The 17,056-nt window shown below is 43.5% G+C and overlaps 1 protein-coding gene across 1 annotated transcript; it reads right to left on the reverse strand.

The window, feature by feature from the left end:
* Window positions 1-88: 88 nt before the first annotated feature.
* PPP1CC (protein phosphatase 1 catalytic subunit gamma) lies at window positions 89-14,799 on the reverse strand. The gene is made up of 7 exons (XM_063416192.1): window positions 14,567-14,799; window positions 5,828-5,959; window positions 4,604-4,834; window positions 3,421-3,525; window positions 2,250-2,473; window positions 1,706-1,840; window positions 89-1,311 (listed from the first exon to the last, which is right to left on the reverse strand). Exons 1-7 carry the CDS (start codon window positions 14,619-14,621, stop codon window positions 1,222-1,224), a joined length of 972 nt encoding a protein of 323 aa, XP_063272262.1. The 5' UTR covers window positions 14,622-14,799; the 3' UTR covers window positions 89-1,221.
* Between the last annotated feature and the right edge of the window lie 2,257 nt (window positions 14,800-17,056).

Consider the following 17,056-nt stretch of genomic DNA (forward strand, 5'->3'; position numbering starts at 1 on the left):
GAACCTCTGCCTGAAGCTCCAGAGCCAGAGCTAAACCCGACACTGCTGTTCAAAATCACAGCTCAGACAAATGCAAACCAAGAATCCGTGGGTTTCCAGAACAATTTATTTCTCTACGTCAGGCCCTTGGAGAGCAGTAGTGTATATGTTGTGATAAACCGACACTGAGAAGATTTAACAATTTCCTCATTTAATAAGTGATTTTCACTACATGATATTGTACACTGTCATCTGTTCAAAAAAGATCAACAGTTTTTAAAAAACAAGATTCTGTGAGAGATTTATATAAACCGGTGATCAAGATCAACACCTCTGGTTGGCTTATCAAGCGAGTTTCTAGGTTTCTTTGTAGAACAAAGTCTTTATGCTGAAATGCACAAACCCCTTGCAGCAGATCCAGAGCCATTTCCGTCACCCCCAGAGCCGTGTGTGTCACTGGCCCGGGAGTGCTGCCTCAGCACTGGGATCTGCTCGGCTGAACACACGGGAACTGTACAAAAACGTGTTCACTCTGAGCACGGACAAGCCTCTCTGTTTGCTGTTTCCAGCCAGCACTTCCTTTTCTCTCCGAGAGGAAGGCATGGATGGAAGCCTGGCCAACTCAGCAGGGGGGTTGTGTACAAACGGGTTTCTAAGTGAACTTTGGCTTCAGGAAAGAGACACAAACACTTAAAATAATGGCTTTGTCATTTGAAGTATACGGAGAGGGATGTGTGTCTGAATTAAATATACATCCTACCAGTGGTGCTGGCAAGGCTGAAGGTTATTCCTAATGTCGACAGCAATAAAACCAATGTGTACATGACAAGACATTAAAAGAAAAGCAATCCCTTTAAAAACAAAATCGAACGTAAAAAAAGTTCACAGTGGTTTGTATGAACAGCATGTAACCGCTGACAGGAACGATCTCTACTCTCACAGCACACGAGCGCCCTCTTCAGATCCTACAGAACGAGATTTACACTACTCATGGTACAGCCCCGCTGGCGGGAGGTGCTGTGGAGTGCTCTGAACACGACACAGGGGGGCTTCCAAACGCTTTTCCTGGGAGGGAGCAAAACCTTTCATTCGCTGTTACAACCAGCAAATGCCATTCATCAAATGAAAGGAAAACCACAAACACGTTATCTATTTTGAGCAAGCTGAACAGCACACATGATAGGTTTAAAAATGGAGGTTATAGACTATGATACAAGTCCCAACAAGGCAGTGCCAAAGTGATTATTTCTTGGCTTGTTTTGTGATCATACCCCTGGGAGGTGTTACGGGTCTGCTGGAATTGGGCTTCTTCTTCTCTGCAGGTTTCAAAATCTGGAAAGACAGAGGGGTAAAAAGTTTTAGGTGTCTTCCAGTCAAGCAGTAATTCACTGGTGAAGGCACTACAGGGTTCTTCTGGCCAAGTCTCAGTGTGCCAGGAAATCGATGTTTCCTGCTCCAGAGCCCACAGCAGTGGCAGCAGCTGACAGCAACTGCTCTGCTTGGGTGATTGAATTCCAGGATAAAACATTCCCCTGCTCACAACAGCACTGGGTTATCACGTTTCTGAAGATGTGAATGCAAACACTGCCCTGTCTACACGTGACAGCTGTAAAGATCTATTTGAAACAAGTCTTACTGTTATTTAACAGTAAAACATTGACTCAAAATAGCACAATTTTAATGTGTGACCTCGCTAAATAGGAGGGAAAATTTTCAGATACTCTACCTGGAAAGAGCACATTAGTGTTTCATCCACGCTCATCATGGCACCCGCGTTATCAAATTCTCCACAGTAATTTGGGGCAGAAAAGAGAGTTACCAATTGTCTTTTTGCAAAAAACTCATATCCATCTTCAACCACCTTTGGAGACAAAAGCAGAGGGCGTTAGTCTGGGCAGCTTCCTCCTGACAAGGTGCAAAGCAACTTTTCCAGAGGCAGCAGCTGAAAACCTGGCTATGTTTGAAGAGCAGGAGTTTCAAACTTTTACACCAAAACAGGAGCATCACAAGAACCAGCTCAGCAACAGAGTCCATTAACATTGAGAAACTCCTTGTTCAAGAGTCACAGTTTATATGAAAATGTTCATTATAAAGGCTGTTAAACACTGGGACACATTCAGAGAACCTCACAGATATTTACAACTTGGCTGGACAAGACCCTCAGCACCTTGGGCTGACACAGTCTGTCCTGGCCTGGGCTTGACCAGGTGACCACCTCAGCTCCCCCAAACATAAATTATTCTGTGGTTTAATGTACAAAATGAAAATACCTGATGAGCTCTGCATATGAGATCCAAATCATGTTTATGGAGAAACTTAGCAACCACTTCAGCACCGAAAGTGAAGGACACTCCTCTGTCATTTTCACCCCAGCCCAGGACATCCTTGTCAGGGTCAGACCACAGGAGATCGCACAGGAGCCCCTGGTCGGGCACGTCCGTGGGGCGCATGATCCGCCTGATCTGCTCCATCGACTGCAGGTCTGGTGACAAACCTGTCACAGGGACACACAGGCAGGCCCAGCTCAGTCCAGCTCTGCTCTGCAACACTCACATTCATCCAGGACAAAAATAACTTGGATTCAAAGTGATTCACTGCTGCCATTTGACGTAGCTCAATGGCGACATTCACTGACGTTTTTTAAATCCAGCATTTGCTCTAAAGCATTTGGAACAGAAATCTCTTTCTAGGAGATTCACTGGAAGCAAGATAAGGCAAGGCCATTTCCACATTTTACAGGATTACAATAATCTCATAATATTTTCCATGTGTCTGATAAAAGATCTAGTCAGTAAGAGAGGCATCAACACCAGGAATCACAGGGAATGCTCACTGTGATGATCAGGCCCAGTAAGATGAAATAAAATTTCAAACCAATCTCGTACCATTTTCCACTGATGTGAATCCCTGGGCAGTTGTAATGACTTGCAAGCGATAAAACATTGAAGGTGCAATCTGTATTTTATGACCAGAAAAAGCTGCATCATGTGGAATATATCAATTTCTACAAAGTAAACCCATCAGGTCAGGTCATGCAGGGCTTGGAGCAACCTGACCTTGTGACAGAGTCCCTGCCCATGGTGGGGGAGTTCTCCTGACCGACCCCCAAGGGAGCCCTCCCACCCAAACCACTGTGGCTTTGTGAAAACAGCTGTTTAAAGACAAATACCAAACTCCTGGTCATCTAAGAAAACCCTACAAGGTCTCTACTCCAAAGGAGAGGCTACTGAAGGTGCCTTTTGGTGGAAAAGGAAGAGCAGATCGTGTCTGAACCAGCTCCATGATTCACAAAATTGACACTCATTGAGCCCAACCCTTCCTCATACAGGAGGCAAGGCAAAGAGAAATCCCTGAGTTCTGTAGCTTTGGCAATGTAAACATGAACCTGCCATGACTGAGTTTTCCAGTTCCTCAAACATCACCTAAGGAGCTGCTACTCACCGCCGTGACAGCAGAAGATTTTCTCATCCACAATGGCTGCAATTGGTAAACAGTTAAAACAGTCTGTGAAGGTTTTCCACAGCTTAATATTGTATCTTCTCTTACCTAGAAGAGATTGGGGAGAAAAACCCAGTCAATATGCTTTTCTAACACAAACCAACCTATCACAGATACCTGGACTTTACTGAGACTGGAAAAAAGTCAGCATTAGAACCTATACATAATTGATTTTTTCTGACTTATTTAATTGTTTAAAGACAGTGGCAAAGGTCTCTGAGTGTGACACAGCTTCAAGGACACCCTAAGTCTGTTCAACAGCTGGTACCAGGCTCTCCAGTCCCAACTTAGCTGTGGCAAATTGTCCCTTGGTGAATTTGGTCTATTGTAGAAAATCTTGCCATTTGCCACTTCTTTCAGGGGAAGACAGCAACTCTTAAAAAGCAGATTTTCTATAAAATTCTGCTTCACCACATAAACTCACTTTCGGCAAATAAAGAGGACTGAAAAACAAAAACAGTTCTGAAAAACGAAACCGCCACAGTTTTGTGCATTTCAAAGGGACTCTCCCAGATATGAACCCTGAACATATTTGTGATATATGACTAAGCCTGTGATTAATCTCTGAGGAGACAACTCTGAAATACCACACATCTTTGTTTCCTCACAGGAGGAGAACAAGACATGGAGTGCACATCTTGTCATCTGCAAGCCAAGTGTGTCCCACCACACAAGTTCTGACATGCCTCAGTGCACAATTAATTTAACAGTATCATCTCTGCATTATCTGGATTAAATCACGTCCTTTGAAACAGGAACATTGGCTTCTGCTTCACAGCAAAATTACTTGTTGTGTTTGGGCAAGGTCTACATCCAGCCCCCATCACACAGACTGTACACATCATCAGATGAATGAAACAGAGGTGAACCTCTGTAATGCCCATCAAATTAAATTCTCCCACCTCTCCTGAGATGTCCTTATGAGTTTTACCAGTGAGAATTGTCAGTTAACACAGCAGCCAACAATTAAATTACCCACTTGTTTGCTGCCAGGGGAAGGGCAGAGTCCCCTCTCTAAAACAGGCCAAGGAGCCCTCTAAAGAGCACAGAGGGCATTTCAAGTCAGGAAGGAACCAACCCTGTCACCCTGCTGTCCCCAGCAGAGGCACACACGCCTGGTACTTACATTCATCATAAAACCCATAAATTCTATTGATGCTGGCACATTCGTGGTTCCCTCGGAGCAGGAAAAAATTCTCTGGGTATTTAATTTTGTAGGCCAATAAAAGACAAATTGTTTCTAAAGATTGTTTTCCTCTGTCAACATAATCACCAAGGAACAGGTAGTTGCTTTCTGGTGGAAAACCCCCATACTCGAAGAGTCGGAGCAGGTCGTAGTATTGCCCATGGATGTCACCTGCAAGGAGATTCAGACATGAGACTTAAGTGATCTTCACTACATGCTTTGATTGATTCTAGAGAAAGAAAAAAGCTTGCAGTTAGATACTGCCCATAACATACTTACCATGGCAGTTAACGTATATAAAACTATCACATTTTGACATCTATGCAATGGTAGTTACAGAAAAATATTTGTGTGTATAAAACAAAATCAAGATTCCAAGAAAGCAACTGTGTTATCTGGAAACACCCAGTGATTCAAATTCTAGCAGGGAAACTGCATCAAAAATTAAAATGGTGTTTCTGCCTTTGGTTTAGAACATGGGTTTGTTTCTGACAAGCAGAACACTAAATCGTGATTTTAGACTGCCAATATTATAAATATGAAATGAGCTGCTTTAAGCTGAAGTAAGTCCTCTGTTTTAGAGTAGGATAAAAAACTATTTGCTGGAAGCTTTCAAAATTGCATTTATTGAGGCTTTTATGTTGACATTCTTCATTTTTTAGCATAAGTAGACACGTACATGTGTGCAAAATGAGCACTGCTGCACGCAATGCAGTGAAACCAAACTAGAAAGCAATTCCAAGAAAGAGAAATTTAAGTTTGCAGCAGGATTTTAAAATACAGTCAAACCACTGTTCAGCTTTGCATGGCAGCACATTAAATACTGGGATTCCTCATTGTTTCCCCTTGTTAAGGCACAATTGGGACAAATATTATTTATTTGATGACTTCTTTCCAAAACTTCATGTGAATCTCTGCCCCAGCCTGGTGAAACTGGACCAGTTGGCTTTTTGGGTTTGGATTCTCTCTGTCCCAAACACAATTCTCACAATGTTACCCGCTCTCCCCTCCTCTGCCCTACATATCCAGCAGGGTTTCATTTTGCCTTTTGCTACAGTTATTTATTAGTTTCAGTATTTGTAAGTGAAAGTCTCTGGCACTTGCTCTCTGCTTATGGTCTGCATTTACCTCCCCCAAGATCCACCCAAAACTCACAGTACTCACCACAGATTTTCAGTGGAGCTTCAAGTTCTAGCAGAATAGGCTGACTCAGGAAGATTTCTCTGGATTTCAAGCACAGTCCTCTAATTTCATTCTCTTGAAGTTGGACGTTCTTGCCTGGTTTTGATCCTCGCACTGTCAGGAGGAGTCAGAAGTTGGTTATAAACCCCAGCAACATCCCTGGTGTTATTTTCAGAGTCTCACTAAATGCCAGAGCAGTACTGAATGAGAAGGTACCAGGGTAGGATTGGTGTGCTGGGGTGAAATGGCAGTCCCAGGGAAAGGGGAGTGTGTTCTGCTCCAGTCCTATGTTACTTTCATCTAACAGAATTCATGGTTTAACACTTCCCCCGTTAAAAATGTCACATTTTAAATAGCATCAGTTCAGTTCTATTTAGTTATAAACCCCACCTTGGGCAGTGTGACTATTTACATGTTATTTTTCAGTGGAGCAGTTGTGTGTTTGTTCTCTGGAAAGCTGAGCAAAGGGTGCCTGCCACTCAATCACCAACAAATATTCAAGTTTCCAGCAAATCACCTCAACCAAGGCAGTGCCTAAACAAGAGCACAGCACCAGAAAATCCTGTGCTGCCCCTTCTACACTGCAGCTGGAAAACAGGGAAGAAAAATACGCACGTGACTGGAAAGGAAGGAAATAGCTTTGGATCATGATGACAAAACAGCTGCCATCATCACTGCCTTTGAGCAGTCAAAGACAAGCTGGTAGGAGATCAATCTCCCAGCCCCAAAGCACTTCCCTCTCCCAACTCCCACCTTTCACACCCTCCCATCACAGCTTCCATCTCTTCCACTGCACAATTCACAACAGTTTCTTCCTTTAACATCCATGAAAGCTTTCCTTCCTGCCCTGGACAAGGACATCAGCCTGGCCTCAACAAGTTTCTGTTGCCCAGAAATACAAAGGACATTTCTACAGCAGCAGCACTGTAACTACAGCCCAAATTGCACACAACAGCATTTATCAGGGTTAAGACTGGATTAAAAAAAGTTCTGAGTATGCCATTACTGGTGAAGCCTGTATTTTTATTTGGTGTAAAAACCAGTGACAACATGTAACACTGATAAGGCTGAAGAAAAAAAAATGAGGAAGAGCAGCAGTCATCTTCTACAATGTAACCCATTGGCTGAGCCACAGCAAAGCCAAATCACCAAGAACTTGAGTCTCAGATGGCTGGAAATGCTCTGAAAATACCTGCAGGAACAAAATCCCTCCACTGCTAAGGCTGCCAGGTTAGGTGATTTACTGTGAGCAACTCTATGGCATTGAGAATGATCAATCTATGCCCTTATCCAAAAAGGTCTCGGATTTAATTGCAAAAAAAGCAACAAGCCGGAATCCTTTCAAACTCAAGAACCCATGCAGTTTCCCCCAAGTCCTGAATAACTTAGTAGCTAGCTGCCATTCAGTCTCATTCCTTTGCTACTGTTTAACCTCAGAGTGGGAAATCGGGAGCTCCACATGACTCAAATCTCTCCAGCACTGTGGGCCTTGCGCTGTGTGAAGCCAAGTGAGAACTGCAGCGGGAAAGGCTGGGGGTGCTCACGGCAAGGTGTGGGAACAGCAAGAACAAAAACCAGTTGTGTTCCAATTTCTCACTGGCACAGAAGCTCCTGACTTTTAGGCCTCTGATCAAGCACAGAAAACACTGTTCAGTAAGTGTGCACGTAATCTAGACCACGAGTAAAACAGTGACTGTAACAGCCATGAAATCCGTGACATCGGATGCGATCTCTCAAACCACCCTCAAAACAAAATTCGAGTTCAGATTTCAACGTAAGCTCACAGTGACATCACTGCAGGTCACAAGTGTTAACAGTTTGAACAGAGTTCTCTCTCAAACTCTCCCTGCTCCTCTGCTCCTCACTGCCCACGTGCCGTCACTCAGCACTGACAGACATTACATGCCAACACTGGAATTACCATTGCACTTCATGTCTTTCACTAAAATCTCAGAAGTAATGAAGCATGTAAATGGAAGTTAAATCTTTGTCACAGCAGTTTAGCACGAATGAGGCTTTTCATCCACACAGTCATTTTTTCATCCATACAGTAATTTTCCAAAGACTCCTGAGCAACAAGCAAGTTATTCAAAATGCCAAATATCCAGAAGCAATAAAAACCAGAAATTTTTAGAATTAAGTGATAAACTGGCTGAACTGTAAATATAAAATTTAATGTCATTTAATCGCAGAATTTACAATTAATCTTTTTTTTTGTATTTAGTTTTCTGTGACGCCAAAAATCTAATTTGCCATGATTTGGTCCCCTTAGAAATTGCTAAAACCAAACCCTGTACTTCACATCCATAAATTAAAAAGTACAAAATATTATAAAGACTATGCAGTGCACTGAGTCACTAAAGCTCATGAATAAAGCATGTGCACTCATTTTTGCTCGAGATTAAATGAAGATCTGAACACTGTTTCAGACACAGGTTTTCTAGGTTTTTCCAATACATTTTTATTGAACTGGTATAATCCTCACACAGTTTTAGTCACCTGCCTGTAGAAAACCTTAACAAAATGAAATGATGCTTTGCTGCACTTCCCAAACTCACTGGGACAGACACCATGGATGAAAGGACAGGAAAATTTGGTTCAGCTCTGCCTGCCACTGACATTTTCATCACTTTGTCCAACATGAAATCCACACAGAGGAGACAAGTGTGTTCAATTTCTTGTGACATTAGCCTAGATGTCCTGAAAATCTGGGAAAACAAAAGTGGGTTTGGCTTCAGAAGAATCAAAAATGCAGAAGTGCATCTTGGTTTGAGGAATGCGTATTTTTAGAGCAAGGGTTTTCTCATCCACACTGAAAGAGCTGGCACAGAAACGCAGGATATTCAGTCTTAATGACTTCTTAAAAGGTTTCTCTGGGTCTTCAAGTTACTTAGTCCTTTCTAAGAAAGGCAAAAATAATACACTATGAAAAATATGTTGTTTACAGTTTGTTTCTTTGCTTTGGACCAAAACAAGTCAGCTTGTGGAGATCAGACAGTATAATGCTAATTGACAGCTTGGTCAGGAAGTCAAAAGAGCAGCTCGATAGTACTGCACAGGCACATTTGCCCTTTCAATGCATAAAAAATAACCTCTCAGAAATGACAGCCTGGAACTGACAGTGGAACAAGCTAAAGATTAATCATTTGGGGAAAAAAGTCAGCCCATTTCCAGTAGTATTTTATTTGTGTCTGAACACACTGCTGCAGCATCTCCAGACAGCAAAATGTTCCCACCCTCTTTAGGCAGAGATGCTCCTGTTCTTAGAAATAATTCCTCTAGACCCTGAATTGCAGTGGCCAGTCTGGGCAGTCCTCTAATAGGCAAGATATTTCTTACTGTACTAATATGATAACTTGTGAAAAAAAGCTCTCCACTATAGCAAAAACCCCTCCCTGGAGCCTGGATGATCTCTGCAGAGGTTTGATTTAAACACAGGGTCCACTATTAAAATTATCATTGATTTCCAACACAGGGAGAGACTGATGGAAACAACAAGATGCCAACTCTAAAATGAGTGTATTACAAACAGAGCAGTATGACAGGCGCCCAGCAGAGGGGGAACGGAAGGAAAAGGAAGAAGAGCAGGAACCTGAGGCACCTCGTCATTCAAACAGCGAGTACAAAGTGTAGCTGCAGCTGCCAGGAGTCAGAACAGCGCCTGAACTATCCTACATTTCCCCGGGAGGGATAAATGGGTCAGGAGCTGGGGGATCCAGAACGCACAACAGTCTGAGACCATCTGCATGCAGGCTACAACAGACTCCCACACCCCAACACACCCCCAGCGTTTCCCAATCCTCGCTGTGGTGCCACACAGTCCTTTACGTCAGTCAGGGTTAATAGGAAAGAGACAGATACTTGGAGAAGTATTCCAAAATAGCAGGAAGTTCAAAAATGCCAGAAATTGCAGAGATCCAAACATCTCATTTCCATTCAGTACTGCATTAAAAGAAGCAGCTGAAATACTGTCAACTGAGGTGTGAGAATCAAGTTCTCCTACAGAAAATGTTTTAAGAAAAATAGTCAATCGACAGGTCAGTTCATTTTTCTGGCTTATTAAACAAGTCTCTCAGTTTCACCACATTTTACATTAAGATGTCTGCAATCATTGTGACATTTCCAAAAATACTGCAGGTTGGTTTTAATCTAGTTTTTAGCAGTTCCTGGTGACAGTTTCACAGTCAGTTTTGCACCACAGGCACAAAGGGAATAAATAACTTGAAAGTGGTTGACGTAAAAAAGGTTTTACTTTACTGCAGGCACTACCAGCTTTCATCAGATCACTTCAAATTCAAAACTGAAATGGAAAAGCATCTCCTCATTGCACAAGGCTCTAAAAAGTTCTCATCTGCTTTCTAGTATGTGAAAAGTTGAAAGCAGTCCTATGAAATGGAAGGTTCTGCATGACTGCAAGTTTTTCCTCTAGTAACAAATTTCCACAGTGCAGACAGGTGAGGAGCAACAGGCACTCACACTGCTCACAAACAGAGGGGACAAATTCCTCCCTTCACTGACTGGCAACAGGCAGAGAATTTAAAATACTTATTTGAATCTACAGCATTGATAAGAATCTAATGCTGGCCTTTGGAATTGAGAGTTTCTGTTTCTCACTCTTAGAAACTGCTGCACCACAGCAGGAAACAATTAACATCAAGCTACACAAACTAAGGAAAATGTTACGGTTTGAGGTCAGAAAGTGTTGCTTGTCCATGAGAAACTCCATCACAGCATCCCAGCTCATCCATGAGTGAATCTGACATTTCAGATTAACATCTCTGAGAATCACTCTTACCCCAGCACATGAAGCTAAAGGGCAAGCAACCCTGCAGAGCCAATTAATGCTGTACTTAGCAGAAAGGTGAAAAGAAATTTAGGACTGCATTTGTGAGAAAATGTCTTCTCTGTTGTGAGCAAAATTTTATCCATGCTCTTTAGCTCAACTATTTTTAATAAGTAGATGATAATCTTTCCCCATTTAAAGCAAATTAAGATATAATATCTCCTTGACATCTCTACAACAGGCTTTACTGGGAATAGAAATCTGTGGGTGTATAAACAGAAATGTTTAAAGGATTTAAGAATCTTTTTGCTGATTTTAGTGCACTAGCCAGGATTTCAGCTTTAATGGCCTCGTGTGGCTTTATCCAAAGTAGCCTCCATTCATTATTCAATTTTCCCTTCACAGTGCCTGCAGAGGATGCAGCACAGGAGAGAACTGCAGACACACATTTCAACTTGGGTCACTTAGGTATGCTGAACTTGTTATTTTACCCATTATTTATGGTTACCATGGTAAGACTAACACACTTCAATCCTGTTTTCTAACTAGGTGACTGTGAGCTCCAAACCAGACCCTACTTATCTGGAAAAGCTGCCAGCACACGAGATGAAGGAAATGGATAAGGAGCTCGGGTTATAGGAACCCCGTCTGACATGACACAGAAAGGAAGCCACGCTCACACTCAGGGATCTCGGGATTTGTCACTCATTCTTTACTGAGGCAAGCAGGAATTCTGCCATTTCCTGGAGCCCTTTCCAAGACCATACAGGTGCCACTGATTTTTTATCTTACAGGGAGTTTTTCAGCATTTTGTGTCTGCTGGCATTTCTGACTCGGCACACAGCTGCAGTTGCTGCCTTCAGTACCCCTGCTAGAAGGGGCATAATTTGCTCTCATGTTTGACCTATATTATTCCTCAGGAAGGTGAATTAGTTCCATCAATATTTAAATCTTTATCTAATATCAAGGACATTTACAAGCATTTCAATACTCAGTGCAGGATACTGTTACTTGCTACACTTTACAAGTCTTATTCTTGTGGATGTTACAGTTACCAAAAGTCACAGAGTCAGACAAGCTGTACTCGAAATTGCTCCTAGCAGGACACAACCCTCATTTGTAAGGAAGGGAGAAAATAAGAAGTCAATCACAGAAAAAAAAAAAAAATCAGTATTTTTGATGTTTTCCCCGAATGGCTCTCCAAGGTTGAGAACAATGCTACTGAAAATGGTTTTTTGTGACATTTCAGTGCCAAATCGTTCTGTATTATAAACATTTGGAGCAAGGAAAACTCTTTAAATATTTCCCTTAGAATGAGAAGCTGAAGTATGTATTTCCAGGCCTTTTAAAGAACAAGCTAATAATTTCACCTAAATAGCCTAATGTGGGTGGGAGAACATCACTGTTTGGGGGAAAAGTAGGAATAATGTCAGTTGAGCAGAGGAGTCAGGATGGAAAGCCACTAAAACCCCTCATAAATACATTATTAATATCCTGTATTAAGAACAAAAGCAAGAGTAATTTATTATTCACCCTTCACTTTACCTCAACCATTAGACTCGATTCACTGCTTCTTCCAGCAGGGCAATGCTAAGGCACATGATAAAAAAATACCTAATTGTATCTGCTCACTGATTTCCAGTATTTCCCTTAGTATTGGAGTTTGTTACCTTTAGAAAGGGCTAAACCCCCTGCTCATACTCTTTAAATTTTAGTAGCAAAATCACCTAAAGTTAACTGCTACAAAAAAGTCTAAGTATTTCAAGTTTAAGGAGAGCTATAATGAAATACCAAATTGCTCTAAAATTACAGCTTGCACATGGATTTGGGCAATTCAGTTTGTGAGCTGATTATTAAACCAGACTTTGCAGTGTTTTCATGTCTGAATATGATTTTAATCTGTGCAGCCTTGTCTGAAGGGGAATTGACACAGAGCTCACGGGCACACCACACTTTGTGTAACTAACAGTTCCACCAGAACTGCACTGAAAAATAATAATTTGTTTGAGCTGAATCTAAAATGCAGCGTGTGCTAAAATGCAGCCATGTTTTAGGAAAAAAAAGAAAAGTATAAAAATGACCCTCAAAAAGGTCAGTCATCACTGTCTGGCAAAGATGTTTAGAACAGACATTTAATAATCAACAAATAAAGCACTAATATAGGTTGCTAACACCAGTAATTGTTTTAAATATTGAAAGACAATCATTGCCTCAAGGAATCCAAAATCCCAGCTGCAATATTAATATAGAAAAAAATTAATTTCAGTTCTGGCAGCTGATGCAACCTCAGGTAATGCCTGTAATTGCATGAAGCACCTCTTAAAAGATGTCAGTAAACCTTTGGAAACCTGATTTATGAACTCTTATCTGCTCCAAACATCTACTGCTGATATAAACTGAGTAAGAGCAGAACATATTGACATAGTACATCTTACTACTTTTTTTAAACTTTAAACAGAGAAATCACTCACATTTCTTTCTAGGAAAGGTCTAATCCATGCTTTTTAAATTAAAATGTACATTTTGAAAATATTGCATTAATTATACTTGGGGAAATCAGTAAGAACTGTAACTAATACCTGCAGTTAAACTGAGCATGTATTAATATGTCACCAAACATATGACATAGGAGACCTGACATTTACAAGTCGTATTACTAGATTTTCAGGAAAATCCTGGTCTAACTTTATGAAGGAAAGTCTTTAAATAATTGAAACCAGGGCGGTTTAAATTGGTAACAGGCAAACCCCAAACCGGATCAGAGGAAAAACCCCATTTACTTTTACTTATTCAATAATCCCAATAATTCATCGACAGGATTTTTTAACTCCAATTGATTTCTAGAGTAGAATTTCTGTTCCTCTGCCTGACCTTTTGCTATCCTAGCATTACACAAGCAAGATCCTGTAAGAAGGAAAGTAAGAAAAGACATTTCTTCATCATTTTTCTCAGCAGCATCTCAGCTGACTTTGTGCCAAATGGAAAAAAGTTAAATCCCTGACCAAGCTTTTCAAGAGTAAGTCCAGATGAGATGCCTGCCCTGACACACGTGAAGTGAGGCTGGATCAGGACAGCTTCCTTTTCTGAATAATTATGGTTTTCCTTGATGCCTGGAAGAGAATTTGTCAGTGACAACTTTTCAGTCTTTCACCCTAAAATCAGTCAATCTCAGTCCAGTGCTGATCCCTGCAAGCAAAGGGATGATGCTGGAGATACCCCCTGCAACTTCCAGGTTCGCCTTTGATTTACAAACTCCCAGGCAACTCTTTTCACCCCAAAGCACCAACAATAGCAGACAATAAGCCCTTTTTCAGACTGTCTGAAACACCAAACCGCAACTCTCTATTCACACCTAAAAACCCACCATATGTTACGAATTAAGAGCCAAAATCCTGTGGCAGCTTTAATGCAAGCAGCTAATCAAAGCTAAACCCAGCACACACTGAAACTCATGACAGTCTCCTCCCGACTTGCTGAAAAGCTGCCTCAAACACTCTTTAAACACGCTGAGTCTTCTTTCCAGAGCCCCACGACTACCCAGCCATGCACTGATCCCATGTGTATGGAGAAAGGCAAGAGAACACCCTGGGCTTTTCAAAAAAACCTTCCTACGAAAATACTACTAAATTAAGCATCCCCTCATTCGAACACACGACTGGATTAAGCATGCCCTCAGAACTGCAGGGGAGGAGAAGGGGGCAGCCGGCTGGTCCCAGCATTGCACCGGGCGATCAAAAGGCAGAAACGCCTCGGAAACACACGGGCTGAGGGGAAAGTTGGGGCTGCGGGGCCGAGCCAGGCGGGGAGGCGGCGACCCCAGGCAGACAAAGCTCCTCTCGCCCCTCCATTTTGGTGCCCCCTCAGACCCCGCCGGGCGGGCGGGACGCGGCGCATGGGCCTCGCCGCCCCCCCCAACCGCGCCGTCCCCGACCCCTCACCCTCCAGCAGCCGTTGGATGATGCTGTCGATGTTGAGCTTGTCTATATCCGCCATCGCCTCTCAGCGGCCGGGCGGAGCCCTCCCCGCCGCTCCGCTCGCGGCTTGGCCGGCCCGACTCCGCTCCTCGTTCTGTCTCGTTTTTGCCCTTTCCTGTTCTGCGCCTTCCCCTCGCTCTCTCTGCCCCCCCCCCGCCCCCTCAGCACAGAGCCAGCACTGAACAAAATGGCCGCCGTCCCCTCAGCGGGCTCGCCTGGCGCACGGATACTACGAGCGCGACGCGGCCCGTCGGAAACCCTTTATAGGCCGGGCGGGAAGAGCGGGCGGGGTGATGCGGCCCCGCTGGAGGGATCCTTCCGTTCCCGGGACGGGAAGTAGTGCGGCGGTGCCGCCTCTCTGTGTCGCGACAGTCGCAGAGCGGCGGAACCAATGGTGGCGGTCACACAATCCCAGTCCGAATCGCCGTGTCCAGCCTATTACCGAACACCACTATGTTACCGAGATCAAGTGCCACATTCAGTCGTTCCTTGAGCGCTTCCAGGGACAGGGACTCCGCCACCTCCCTGTGCTGTTCCAATGTGTGATCACCCCTTCTGTGGAGAAAAATATTGTAGGGTTCCTTCAGACTGCAACGGGAAGGGGCCACCATGGCCCTCACCTCGTCCCCACACTGCGGTCACGGCCCCACACACCCACATGAGGGAGATGGTGGCTTCAGGAGGGGTTTGGGGCTCTTCACCCCATTTTGGGGCTGGGGGAGCGCAGCCCTCGTGTCCTTCACCTCACACTGAGCCACCTCTGCCTCACGGGTTGAGGCAACGTGTCCTGAGCAGCCCCTCAGCCCCAGAGCACCTTCAGACACGTGGCTCTGCACCTGCAAATCCTTCAAGAAACAAACGTACAGCACGTTCAAGTCCTTGCAGATGAGGGAATTAACCTCCTCGTTCAAAAGCATCTCGTTACTTTATTTCACAATTCTATTATTTTATTCTATATGTAGCTACAGCTTGGCTACAAGCACTTAAATGAGGTCGTGCTCATAAACTGGATGGTATTTGTCCAGCAGACGGGCTGTGCGAGCCTTTCCCACTATTCAGTCTGTATCTCGGGTTGAATATTGTTTAATTGCTTTATTTACTCCTACTTTAATTTGCAGGGCTGGCTGTGTCAAGCTCTTTCCTCCTCCCCTCCCTTCCCTGCGTGGATTTCTCCCACTATCCTGCCGGATTCCTGCTGCCGGCGGTTATTATATTATATTATAATATACAATATTCATTACAGCTCATTGCCGTGGCAGGGCCGGAGCAGAGTTCGGCTCCGTGCGGGTGATAAAGCAAAGGACTTGCAGTCTCAGCACACCTCAGGTCTGCGAGAGGAAGGAGATAAGAGGATGCAGAGTCTACCTGAAGCACAGGCTCCGGCCCCTTGCAAGCGCAGCCTCAACGCTCCACTTCCCCGAGCGAACACTTATCGTATCGAGCACGCCCAAGCTGATATGCTAATCTCAGTCACGCTGGTGTAAACCCAAAGTAACCCCATGGAAAACAATAGAGTTACTTCAGATTTACTTCAACGTGACAGCCTTTGCAGATTTACATCTATTTTTGTGCTGCACCTTCTCGGGGAACGGCCCCCTCCGGCTCTTGCACCGCATGCTTTCTTTCTCTTTCAAATCCTTCCTAATTCTGCAGGGCGAGTTGTTCTCTTGGACTTAGCTGAATTATTTAACAAGAAAAATTGGTCCTGTGTTTCCAGAGGAACCTTCCTGGCCTTGTTTTCATTTCTGGAAATATCTTTATCTCATCTCACCCTTCAGCTATTGCCTCCTCTCCAGGGACAAGTCCTCTGGGGATCTGAGCACCTTTAGTGGGGTGTTGAGTTCTTTTCACTCCTGGTAACACTCTGGGAAATGGAATGGAGGGGAAGAGCTTAATAACCCAGGGGCAACCCAGGAGATGTACTTGGGAATTCACTTGGAAATTCCGTACTTCCGAAAGGACAGAACCAGCCTTTCAAAAGAAGCAGGGCAAAGAATCTCACTCGCTGAACCATATCAGGCAAGGTCCAAAGCACTGATAATTCTTGTCAAAAGAGGCGTAGCCAGGAGGAAAGAAGAGAAATGACAGATAAAGGTGAATCTATCGAGGCCTCGTCATCACCTTGATAACAAACTTGCCTTGTTCCAGCTCCAAATCTCAACAGCAGCTGCCAACACTTGGTGTCCTGTTCAGAGGGGGCTGGATTTTTGCACAGGGCCTTTCTCATTCTCATTAAAAAAAAAAAAAAAAAGGACCCTTCCTTATCAGCATACTCCATGGAGAGCCAGAGTTATATTAAAATGCCACCACAAAATTATCTTTTTAATAAGGTAGCTTTTCTCTGCAGGAAATAACCAGCCTTGCCCCACACCCTGATTAGAAAAAGGACTCAACCAAGGTGTTATAAATATCGTGGAACTATTTTGTTCTCTGATGTTGCTCACAACAATGATT

The sequence above is a fragment of the Prinia subflava genome, chromosome 19 (genome assembly GCF_021018805.1).
Source record: "Prinia subflava isolate CZ2003 ecotype Zambia chromosome 19, Cam_Psub_1.2, whole genome shotgun sequence".
Classification (NCBI taxonomy): domain Eukaryota; kingdom Metazoa; phylum Chordata; class Aves; order Passeriformes; family Cisticolidae; genus Prinia; species Prinia subflava.